We start from the raw sequence: 12,343 nt of genomic DNA on the forward strand, positions 1-12,343 counted from the left end.
TCTTACTAGATAGGTATTTATATCTCTATATGAGGCCCACATAGTTACTCAAGGTGAGGTTTAGGTATTAGTGTAGGGGTTAGGGGCCACTTTGACATTCAATGTGAGACATACGAACAGAACAGTGTTCTCTTTTGAACATTTGATGACCCTTGGAGTGAGGAAACTCACCCAAAGTTGAGATTTGTGCAATGTTCTCTCAACGTAGCTTGAGTTACTAGGTGGGCCTCCCATAGGGATAAAATACCTATCTAGGGATAGGGCATTATGGCTAGGTGCTCTCCCTCCTCTCTTTCTCTCTCTCTCTCTCTCTCTCTCTCATAAACATGGTCCCCCCAGTGGTTGTATGTAGGAAATACCACATTCTGGCACTTATCTCAAAGTGATCGCAATTTGTGGTAACTTAGCTCTTCGCATAGATGTAAGCACAAATTGCAATAAACTCCCTATTACCATAAAACACGCCCCTTTTCCCATCGCATGTGTTATTTATCACACATTTTGATAAATCCAGGCCTATATGAGTATGTTGGTTGCCCTGGCTAACAGGCCATACCCAGTGTTATTTTTACATTGCTTGATTTAAAATAAGAATACTGCAAGTTTATATTATACTTTACTGTACTTTTCCCATTTAATGCTCTGGTTGGATTTACTGTCTAATTCCATAATACTAGTAAAATGGTTAATTACTGTTTTATTCTGGTGGTGAATTTATCTTGTTTGTGGTACCACAAGTGAGAGGTTGTTTGGGAAGGGCATAGAATTATGATATTGGGGTGACCAGGACCCTGACTCATCCCCACTTAGACTACTAACCTGAAGATAAATCATAATAGTAAATATAATTTCTCATGTGATACTTACCACCCCAAACAAAGGGGTAATGCCAAGTCTGGACCAAGGGGGTGGAGGTGGGGCACATGTAGTATCCTGGATCTCCCCTTTTTGAAATTTGGCATTACATTGGCAACCCTCCATTCTTCAGGTACCATAGATGATAGTATGACTGAAATTTCATTTTTCAATTCTTTTAGTTCTTTGGGATATATTCCATGTTGCCCAGATGATTTCCTACTCTTTAGTTTGTCAGTTTACCTTATTACATCTTCCAGGTTCACTGAGATTTGTTTCAGTTACTCACCTTTAAATATCATTTCTGTTATGAGTATCTCCCTTATATCTTCCTCAGTAAAGAATGAAGCAAAGAATTAATTTAGTCTTTCTGCTTTGGCCTTGTCATTCCTAAGTGCCCTTTTAACCTCTTGGTGATCTAATGTTCTAACTGAGTTCCTTGTTGGCTTTTTGCTTTGAATGTACCAGAAACTTTTTTATTGTGAATTTTAACTTCCATGGCAATCATCTTTTCAAATTCTCTCTTTGCCTTTCTTATCAATGTTTTCCATCAAACTAGTCCGGTGTAATATTTACTTGCATAAACCATATCCCCGTATACACTGACATATGTGTAATTTAGGCGCCTAATGCATGTATAAAGGGGATGCCAACAGTCTACCTTCCTATTTGCACCATGTCCAGAAGAGGTGGGAAACTATAGACCAGTGAGCCTAACCTCAGTGCTGGGAAAAATCATGGAATCTGTTATAAAGAATAAAAGAACAAAACATTTAGATAGACATGTTTAGTGGGACACAGGAAGCATGGATTTATCCAAGAGAAGTCTTGTCTCACAAATCTCCTACATTTTTTTACAGGGGTGAATAAACATGAGGACAAAGGTGAACTGGTAGATGTGGTATATTTGGTTTTTCAGAAGGTGTTCAACAAAGTCCCACATGAGAGGCTTCTAAGAAAACTAAAAAGTCATGGGAAAGGAGGTGATATCCTTTTATGGATTGTAAACTGATTAAAAGACAGGATACAGAAAGTAGGATTAAATGGTCAGTTTTCTCAGTGGAAAAAGATAAACAGTGGAGTATCTCAGGGATCTGTACTTGGACCAGTGATTTTTAATATATTTATAAATGATCTGGAAAGGGTTTTGATGGGTGAGGTGATCAAATTTGCGGATAACACAAAATTATGCAGAGTAGTTAAATCTCAATTGAATTGTCATAAATTGCAGGAGAACCTTGTGAAACTGGAAGATTGGGCTTCCAAATGGCAGAAGAAATTTAATGTGGACAAGTGCAAGGTGATGCATATAGGGAAAAATAACCCTTGCTGTAGTTATACAATGTTAGGTTCTATCTTAGGAGTTACCCCCCAGGAAAGAGATCTAGGTGTCATGGTGGATAATACATGGAAATTGTTGGCTCAGTGTGCTGTGTTAGTCAAAAAAGGAAACAGAATGATAGAAATTATTAGGAAAGGAATGGCAAATAAATTGGTGGATGTCATAATGCCTCTGTATTGCTCCATTGTGAGATTGCACCTTGAATATTGTGTGCAATTCTGGCCACCGCATCTCATAAAAGATATGGTTGCACTGGAGAACGTGCAGAGAAGGGTGACCAAAATGATAGGGGGCATGGATTGGCTCCCCTATGAGGAAAAGCTAAAGAAGTTAGGGCTGTTCAGTTTGGAGAAGAGATGACTGAGGGGGGATATGATAGAAGTCTACAAAATCATGAAAGGACTTGAACAATTTAATGTAAATCAGTTAATTACTCTCTCAGATAATAGAAGGACCAGGGGGCATGAAGTTAGCAAGTAGCTCATTTAAAACAAATCGAAGACAATTATTTTTCACTCAGTGCATAGCTAAACACAGTAATTCATTTCCAGAGGATGTGGTTTCAGCAGGTAGTGTTACCGGGTTTACAAAAGGTTTGGATAAGTCCCTAGATGTTAAATCCATAAACTGCTATTACGGTAATTAATAAGCAATAGTAGCTTGTGATCTATCTAATGTTTGGGTACTTGTCAGGTACTTGTGACTTGGCTTGGCCACTGTTGGAAACAGGATACTGGGCTTGATGGACCCTTGGTCTGACCCAGTTTGACATTTCCAACATTCTTATGTTCTTAACCAAGTTGATAAGCCAACCTATGATACCTTTCACTTCCTCAGACACAAACGAAAAGATGGAGGTCTCTTAATAATCTGCAAAAAGGAACTTAAACTTAAACCCTACAAAAGTTGAGATAAACCTGCCCAGTGAGGTTGCAATACTAAAATTTCCACTTGAGTCGGGGACGTGCCGCGCGCGCCCTTAGGCCTCAGGAGAGCATGGCGGAACACAGCGTCTAGCCGGTCCTGGGACACCAGAGGTTGGCAAAATGATGCCGCGGCAGCCAAACTTCCATCAACCAAAGAGGGAGTCGCCAAAGAGGTAAGGTGGGCGGAGCGGAGACGTCGGGCAGTGACGGTCACAACATTGACTTGCAACACTGGGGACCATGGCAGAGCCGGAGGCATTGTGGGCGGCCCGAGGTCGGAGCTGGCAGCCCACTGCCACTAGCAAGCAAGAACCAGGAGCTGGAGTCCATGTAAGAAGGTGAGGGAGCGCGTCGCGGGTCTGCCGTGGACGGCACGTGTAACAGTACCCCCCTTTATGTCCCCCTCTTGGAGTTCGGGGTTTGCCTGGATGGGCACGATTGTAATTCTGGAGGAGAGTTTTGTCCAGGTTGTTCTGAGCTGGTTCCCACAAATTCTTAACCTTTGTATATAAAGAATGTTATGATATATGACCTCATATACAACTTCACCTTGAACGAGTGTTGTATTCGGGGTCATATAACTTTGTATATTACCAGTGTACATAACAAATGATTCTCTAAACCCTGTATATAACCCATCCCTATGTGTCATTGTTTTACCCTTCCCCCACCCCCATCCCTCTGTCACTCCTATTTTGAATCCCCCTTCCTCAATTTATCTAGTTATTGTTCTGTTACCGAGTTCTTTTGCTTACTGTTCTTTGTAAAGGCAATGCCTATATATACTTTGGTTGTAAGTTACATGTGAACCGACACAATGTGCAAACGGTTGTCGGTATATAAAATCATTTAAATAAATAAATACATAAATTCTCTTTGGGTCCATAACCCTCCCAGGAAAGGAGGTTTTCCCACCTGCAGCCCCAACGGCAGACGTCTAGGACTTCGAGCACCTTGAATTTTGTATCGGTTTTTGCCACCAATGGATGTGGCTCAGGGGCTTTCCGGGCAGGCCAAGATAGGATCACAGGTTTTAAGAGTGATACATAGAAGGTGTTATTAGTATTCCCAGCATAGGAGGCAGCCGAAGCTGGTATGTAACAAGTTCAATGAGTCGGGTAACAGAGAAGGGACCAATATATCTAGGAGCGAATCTCTGAGATGGAATTCAAAGTTGGATATATCGAGTACTTAACCAGACTTTCTGGCCAGGGAGGAATTCAGGAGCCGAGCGACATTGACTGTCAGCAGTTCTCTTGGCCCAGGAAGCGGCCTGACGCAAGCGGAGATTTGTCAGCTCCCATAACATCTTAAGGGCATCCGCAGTAGCCTGTGCCACAGAGGACGGCACTGATAGAGGTATGAATCCATAGATAACTGAGAATGGTGATGTTCCAGTAGCAGTGGTGATGTGAGAGTTGTGAGAAAACTCTGCCCAGGATAGGAGGTCTGACCAATTATCTTGTCAGTCATTGATGTAAGCACGCAGGAAGGCCTTCAAGGAGCAATTCATTTGCTCAGCTTGCCCATTGGCTTGGGGGTGATAGGCGGTCATTAAGCTGATGTTAATACCAAATTTTCGGCAGAGGGAGTGCCACTACCTGGCAACAAATTGAGGACCTTGGTCTGAAACAATGTCCTTGGGTAAGCCATGCAGTCTAAAGATATGGTGGAAGAATAAACGTGCTAGCTCTGGAGCAGATGGTAGGCCCAGTAGAGGGACGAAATGGGCCATTTTTGAAAATCGGTCTATGGTGACCCATATTACAGTGTGACCCTTTGAAGGCGGCAGATCCCCGATGAAATCCATAGAAAAGTCAGTCCACAGTTCTTTGGGTGCTGGTAGTGGTTGTAAAAGACCCCAAGGTTGACTGACCGGGGTTTTTGCTGTGCACAGATGTTACAGGATTCGATGTATGCTTTCACATCAGAGACCATTGTGGGCCACCAGAAGAACCACTGGAGCAGTGCCAAGGTTAATGATTGGCCTGGGTGACCAGCGAATTTGGAATCATATGCCCACCGGAGAACTCTTTCTCGGAGTTGTCGGGGCACGACTGTCTTTCCAGCAGGAACTGGATGAGTGGCAGATAAACAAATACAGACCAGGTCTATTTTGTGAGTAGGTTCTTCCGGAGTATCTTTGGGCTCAAAGGATCATGATAAGGCATCTGCCCGGAGGTTTTTGTTGGCTGGGCGATAGCAGAGTTCGAAATCGAATCTGGAGAAAAACAAGACCCATCGGGCTTGATGGGTGTTGAGGCATTGGGCTTGACTCAAATATTCCATTCTTATGATCGGTGAACACAGTAAATTTTTGTTGTGCACCCTCTAGCCATGGGCGCCACTCTTCGAGAGCCAATTTTATAGCGAGCAGCTCACGATCCCCGATGCTGTAATTTTGCTCTGCACTGGCTTCCTGTACAATCCAGAATTCATTATAAAGTATTATCTCTAATTTTCAATATCATCAACAATATCAACCCATGTTTATTAGGAGTGACAATTCAACATTCCACTCCACAGAGAGACCTAAGATCACAAAACAAAGGACTTCTAATGATACCTTCCACTTCAAACATGTACCTAATGCATATAAGAGATCAAATGTTTTCCTTAGCAGGCTCAAGTTGTGGAACTCACTTCCAGAGTCAATATGTCAGATAACAGAAAGAAAGAATTTCAAGTGTGAAGTGAAAACATGGCTCTTTAGAAATGCTTATGACTTAATGTAAAATACCAATATGCAGATAACTGCTACTTCAATACCAGAGATAATGTTAGTGGAGCGAGCAATAAGGAATGAATGATATGAAGTGCATTGTTAGTAGAATTGGAACTTGTATTTACTAAGGTTGACCTAAAAAAATGTACGAATACAAACTAGATTATATAGTAGATAGAGTGATATTCTAGAATGATTATGATTATGAACTACAATATGTATATGATGTGGTGTTGAACTAGAAGGTGAATGTTGACACACAGTATGTGATCGTTGACCATGAATAAGAATATGGATAGTGTAAACTGTTGTGATCTTCTTTTGGAAGGACAGTATATAAAATGCCTAAATAAACAAACAAATAAATTTATATAGAGTTGTATCTTGCCAAATGATGCACTTTGCGTTCACCACCTTCTTATATGCCAAATCTTATATTGCGCTGTACAAATGCTGCTTAGAATACCATCAAGCATGTAAACAATTGCTCACAACTTATTGTGTAGAAAAAAATCTGTGCCTTATAATTTATGATGACATTGTATAAATTCTAGGAATGACCACATGCCTTCCACCTCAAGATTGCTCTCAAACTCCATGCCAAAAAACAGGCTAGCAGTCACAGTCCTGCTTCTGCAACCACTTTGCCTCTCTTCTGGGGAAAAACATGTGGTGGTTGTAAGTAGTTTCTGTGTGCAGTGAGCAAATGTGAACATGATCATTAGGCTACGAAACCAACAGATGTTTTAACCACACTTCTTTAACTCCAGATCCATTCTTCTTAGTTTCTCTATTGAACATGCTTGACTTTTATGAAAAGCAAGACATTACTCACCTAATTTGATGTCCAGTAGTAGTTTTGGGTACAGTAGCACTGGCTGCCCTTCTGTGGTCTGTCTCATCTCCTTGTCTTTTTTTTTCTGGGTTTGGAGGGCAGGGTAGAGTTACAGTGTACAGTCTGTGAATTGACTGACTTGAAGGCTGCTGGATGTGTACCAGGGGGCTAGTCGATACTACTGACTGGTAGATATCTTGTTTTACTTTTAATATGGAAATTAAAGCTGCATCAATTGGCTGTACCTGTACACAATGTAGAAAGAAAAATATTGCACAAGCTTTTCCATGATGCCTTGTTGAATTATATAAAAACCTTACACTCTTATTCAACTTTACTAAGCCATTTTTTAGAGTCAGAAGGTTAAATTAGATACACTTCAAAGGCTGACAAAGATATTCTTCACCTAATATTTTTCCTTGCTTCTGAGTTGGCATTTACTTATTTATTTTTGGATTTATTTCTCCCTTTTTGAATAAGAAATTCACCTAAGGTGAAGTACAACAGTAATAGCGTAGCAACATACAATTAGAGATCAGTAGCACCTTTTAATAGAATAAAGTGCAAAGTGAAGACCAAATCAGAAATAAAGCAATATTGACTAAACTTATCATTAATTGCAATGTTAACTTGAAGTAAAATCAATATCGATCTAGCTTGAAATAAATGAAGCCCTGTCCTATCCTGGTCCTGGGCACATGGGGAGGGTCTTGTACCATGCAAGGATCCATGACCTTCCAGGGTTCCTACACAGGGGAGAAAAGAAAATGTTTTCAGGGCCCTTACGTTTTGTCTCTCTCCAGGACTTTTCTGCATTCCAACAAAACAAAATTACTCTTCACTTTCAAAGCTATTGTTCAAAATAAAGTCTTTACTGAAATTGATGACAGGAACACAAAGTCAAAAAAATCTGGCACACTTCAAGGCAATGCACAAGTACAGTAACAGATTCCTCAGTGCAAAAAACAAACCACACAATCTCTTTCTAACTCTCCCTCAAACAGGTACCCCTTCATCCTTGGGTCCTCTAAATACCTGTGTGCAGATTCAATCTGTTTCTCGAATATCCTTTTTTCTCTCCCTCTCAATCTCCTATGAGATATGGGCTGATTTTAGCTGAATCAGACTGTGACTCTAGTGAACTCTCCCAGACAGTTTGCTCTTTCCCTGACACCACTGAGTATTCTGGTCCATCAAGCTCTTCATAACACTCTCTCTCTCTCTCTCTTTTCTGGACTCTCAGGCACCTCCACCCTGGAATTCTTCTCCTCCACCCAACTCCTCTGGATCCTCTTTGAAGAAGACAGGCCCAATGGAGCCACTCCATGAGAAGCTCATTGTAACACACCACCAGGACTCCAGAGCTTAGAATTTTCTCACACAAATCCCCCCTCATGAGTCCTCCTGCTTCATATGCAAGCAGGGCTTTTAATACCACTAATTCACCCCTCCTAATTAAGAACATAAGAACATAAGAAATTGCCATGCTGGGTCAGACCAAAGGTCCATCAAGCCCAGCATCCTGTTTCCAACAGAGGCCAAAACCACCAGGCCACAAGAACCTGGCAATTACCCAAACACTAAGAAGATCCCATGCTACTGATGCAATTAATAGCAGTGGCTATTCCCCAAGTAAAATTGATTAATAGCCATTAATGGACTTCTCCTCCAATAACTTATCCAAACCTTTTTTGAACCCAGCTACACTAACTGCACTAACCACATCCTCTGGCAACAAATTCCAGAGCTTTATTGTGCGTTGAGTGAAAAAGAATTTTCTCCGATAAGTCTTAAATGTGTTACTTGCTAACTTCATGGAATGCTCCCTAGTCCTTCTATTATTCGAAAGTGTAAATAACCAAGTCACATCTACTCGTTCAAGACCTCTCATGATCTTAAAGACCTCTATCATATCCCCCCTCAGCCGTCTCTTCTCCAAGCTGAACAGCCCTAACCTCTTCAGCTTTTCCTCATAGGCGAGCTGTTCCAGCCCCTTTATCATTTTAGTTGCCCTTCTCTGTACCTTCTCCATCGCAACTATATCTTTTTTGAAATGCGGTAACCAGAATTGTACACAGTATTTTTTATTTATTTATTAGAAGCTTTTATATACCGATGAACGTTGGGAACATCTCATTGGTTCACAGTAAACAAAAATGCAGCTAACGAGCTTTACAGTGAACAATGAACGATCAATAATAGGTAACTAGCTTAACAGAACAAACAATAATATATAACTAGCTTTACAGAGAACAATAAGTAATCAAAAAGTAATCAGAAAAAAGACAAAGCAAGGTGGAGTAAAGGAGGGATCAAACAGTGAATAAAGACCATGGGATTAAATAATACAGGAAGTCAAGTGCATTATCATAAGTTAGTATTCAAAATATAAGGCAGGAGAAAATAGAATTAAAAGGGATAAAGGCACTTATGAGTAAGCTTGTGTGAAGAGGGCAGTTTTCAGGTTCTGCTTAAATTTCTTGTGACAGGGTTCCTGACGCAGGCACGCGGGAAGTTGTTACCACAAGATGGGTCCCGCCATAGATAGTGCCCGGGCTCTGGTGGAGCAGAGTTTATACTGCCTAGGGGAAGGGATGGGAAGTGTTGCTCTGTGTTGCTGTCTAATGGGTCTGTTTGAACTGTGAAAGGTAAGGTGCTCAGGGAACCAGTGCATGTTTTGGTTGTGTAGAGCTTTGTGGATGAGAGTGAGGGTTTTGTAAGTTATTCTTTCTGCGACAGGTAACCAATGAAGGTGTTTTAACACTGGGATAATGTGATCGTTTTTGTGTGTGTTTGTGAGGATGTGTGCAGCGGCATTTTGGAGTAGTTGAAGTGGTTGGAGTGAGCTTTTGGATAGACCTAGGAGCAGTGCATTGCAATAATCAATTTTGGAGAGAATGAATGCTTGTAGAATTGTGCGAAAATCGTTGAGATGTAGTAATGGTTTGATTTTTTTGAGGGTGTGCAGTTTGAAATAACATGCTTTGATGGTGTTGTTAATGTATTTATTGAAGGCAAGATGGTTATCAATGATGACGCCAAGACTGCGTACGTGTTCGCTGGAAGTCAAGGGGGGAGGGGGTTGTGGCCTGGGTGCAGGGGAGGGGCAATGCCAGGGGGAGTTGTTCACTGGGGAGGGTTTCTCCAGTGAAAAGTCCCTCCTGGGGACCTTTCCTCCCTGTGCTTACCACCCGAGGGCGCTTTCCTCTCAGATGGTATTACTGGTGATCAATAATATTCCTCAGTCAAATCTCTAGTAAATATCTGTTTATTAGTAAAAGTAGGAAACAAGACAGATAAGAATGTGAGAATTATAGTCAGCTCTCGGGAGTAGTCCGAGACAGTACAAAATAGTGACTTGCCTCAGTAGCTACTCAACTTATAGATCACATATAGCTTTGTTATATAGCACAGTGTTTTTACTTTTTTTTTCTTTCTCCGGGGCTTACCATATTAGGCATGGAAAATTACAGAAACTTCTTAATACTAAGGCTAGAATTGAGAGCTGCCAAATACCTTTATCTGAGATACTTTCTGTTTTGGCAGTGTTAAGTGCCAGGAAATTGTTCATCAATAGTGTGTTAATCACCGATAGTGTGGATTTCCATGTCTCAGTGGCTTTTTGTAGTGTGTCTTTTATAGGAATGAGAATTTGCACATCATCAGCGTAAATGAAGTGCGGGAGGCCTAGATTGGACAAAAGGTTGCAGAGCGAGAGGAGGTAAATGTAAAAGGTAAAAGTATTAAAAGTGTGGTCTCACCATGGAGCGATACAGAGGCATTATGACATTCTCCGTTCTATTAACCATTCCCTTCCTAATAATTCTTAACATTCTATTTGCTTTTTTGACTACTGCAGCACACTGAGCCGACGATTTTAAAGTATTATCCTCTAGAGATGTGAATCGTGTCCTCGATCGTCTTAACGATCGATTTCGGCTGGGAGGGGGAGGGAATCGTATTGTTGCCGTTTGGGTGTGTAAACTATCGGGAAAAATCGTTAAAATCGTGAGCCGGCACACTAAACCCCCCTAAAACCCACCACGACCCTTTAAATTAAATCCCCCACCCTCCCGAACCCCCCCCACAAATGCTTTAAATTACCTGGGGATCCGACGGTGGTCCAGAACGGCGGTGGTCCGGAACGGCCCCCTCAATAGAATCGTGTTGTCTTCAGCCGGCGCCATTTTTCAAAATGGCCGCCGCAAAATGGCGGCGGCCATAGACAAAAACGATTCGACGGAGGAGGTCGTTCTGGACCCCCGCTGGACTTTTGGCAAGTCTTGTGGGGGTCAGGAGGCCCCCCCAAGCTGGCCAAAAGTTTCCTGGGAGTCCAGCAGGGTTCCGGGAGTGATTTTTCGCCGCGAATCGTTTTCGTACGGAAAATGGCGCCGGCAGGAGATCGACTGCAGGAGGTCGTTCAGCAGGGGTTTCGGACCGCCGCTGAACGACCTCCTGCACTCGATCTCCTGCCGGCGCCATTTTCCGTACGAAAATGATTTGCGGCGAGAAATTGCTCCCGGAACCCCGCTGGACTCCCAGGAAACTTTTGGCCAGCTAGGGGGGGCCTCCTGACCCCCACAAGACTTGCCAAAAGTCCAGCGGGGGTCCGGAACGACCTCCTCCGTCGAATCGTTTTTGTCCATGGCCGCCGCCATTTTGCGGCGGCCATTTTGAAAAATGGCACCGGCTGAAGACAACACGATTCTATTGAGGGGGCCGTTCCGGACCGCCGCCGTTCTGGACCACCGCCGGATCCCCAGGTAATTTAAAGCATTGGGGGGGTTCGGGAGGGTGGGTGATTTAATTTAAAGGGTCGGGAGTGGGTTTTAGGGGGTTTTAGTGTGCCGGTTTTCCTGCCCTCCCCTTCCCCCGATTTACGATTTTTTAACGATAAATCGGGGGAATTGGTATTGTATCGTGGCCCTAACGATTTTTTGACGATTTAAAATATATCGGACGATATTTTAAATCGTCAAAAAACGATTCACATCCCTATTATCCTCTATGATGCCTAGATCTTTTTCCTGGGTGGTATCTCCTAATATGGAACCTAACATTGTGAAACTACAGCAAGGGTTATTTTTCCCTATATGCAACACCTTGCACTTGTCCACATTAAATTTCATCTGCCATTTGGATGCCCAATCCTTCAGTCTTGCAAGGTCCTCCTGTAATGTATCACAGTCTGCTTGTGATTTAACTACTCTGAATAATTTTGTATCATCCGCAAATTTGATAACCTCACTTGTCGTATTCCTTTCTAGATCATTTATATATATATTGAAAACACTGGTCCAAGTACAGATCCCTGAGGCACTCCACTGTTTACCCTTTTCCATTGAGAAAATTGACCATTTATTCCTACTCTCTGTTTCCTGTCTTTTAACAAGTTTGTAATCCACGAAAGGACATCGCCTACTATCCTATGACTTTTTAGTTTTCCTAGAAGCCTTTCATGAGGAACTTTGTCAAACGCCTTCTGAAAATCCAAGTATACTACATCTACTGATTCACCTTTATCCACATGTTTATTAACTTCTTCAAAAAAGTGAAGCAGATTTGTGAAGCAAGACTTGCCCTGGGTAAAGCCATGCTGACTTTGTTCCATTAAACCATGTCTTTCTATATGTTCTGTGATTTTGATGTTTAGAACACTT

At 42.0% G+C, this 12,343-nt stretch overlaps 1 protein-coding gene across 2 annotated transcripts in view; it reads right to left on the minus strand.

Annotated features, from left to right (window-relative positions):
* The window catches only part of DTHD1 (death domain containing 1), a 108,747-nt gene that overhangs the window by 43,934 nt on the left and 52,470 nt on the right, over positions 1 to 12,343 (minus strand). For both annotated transcript variants that reach the window (XM_029589643.1, XM_029589631.1), the window contains exon 5: positions 6,684 to 6,928. In XM_029589643.1, the coding sequence (XP_029445503.1) occupies positions 6,684 to 6,928 (245 nt within the window). The remainder of the gene's footprint in view (positions 1 to 6,683; positions 6,929 to 12,343) is intronic.

This window comes from Rhinatrema bivittatum, chromosome 1, assembly GCF_901001135.1.
Source record: "Rhinatrema bivittatum chromosome 1, aRhiBiv1.1, whole genome shotgun sequence".
NCBI classification, from domain to species: Eukaryota; Metazoa; Chordata; class Amphibia; order Gymnophiona; family Rhinatrematidae; genus Rhinatrema; species Rhinatrema bivittatum.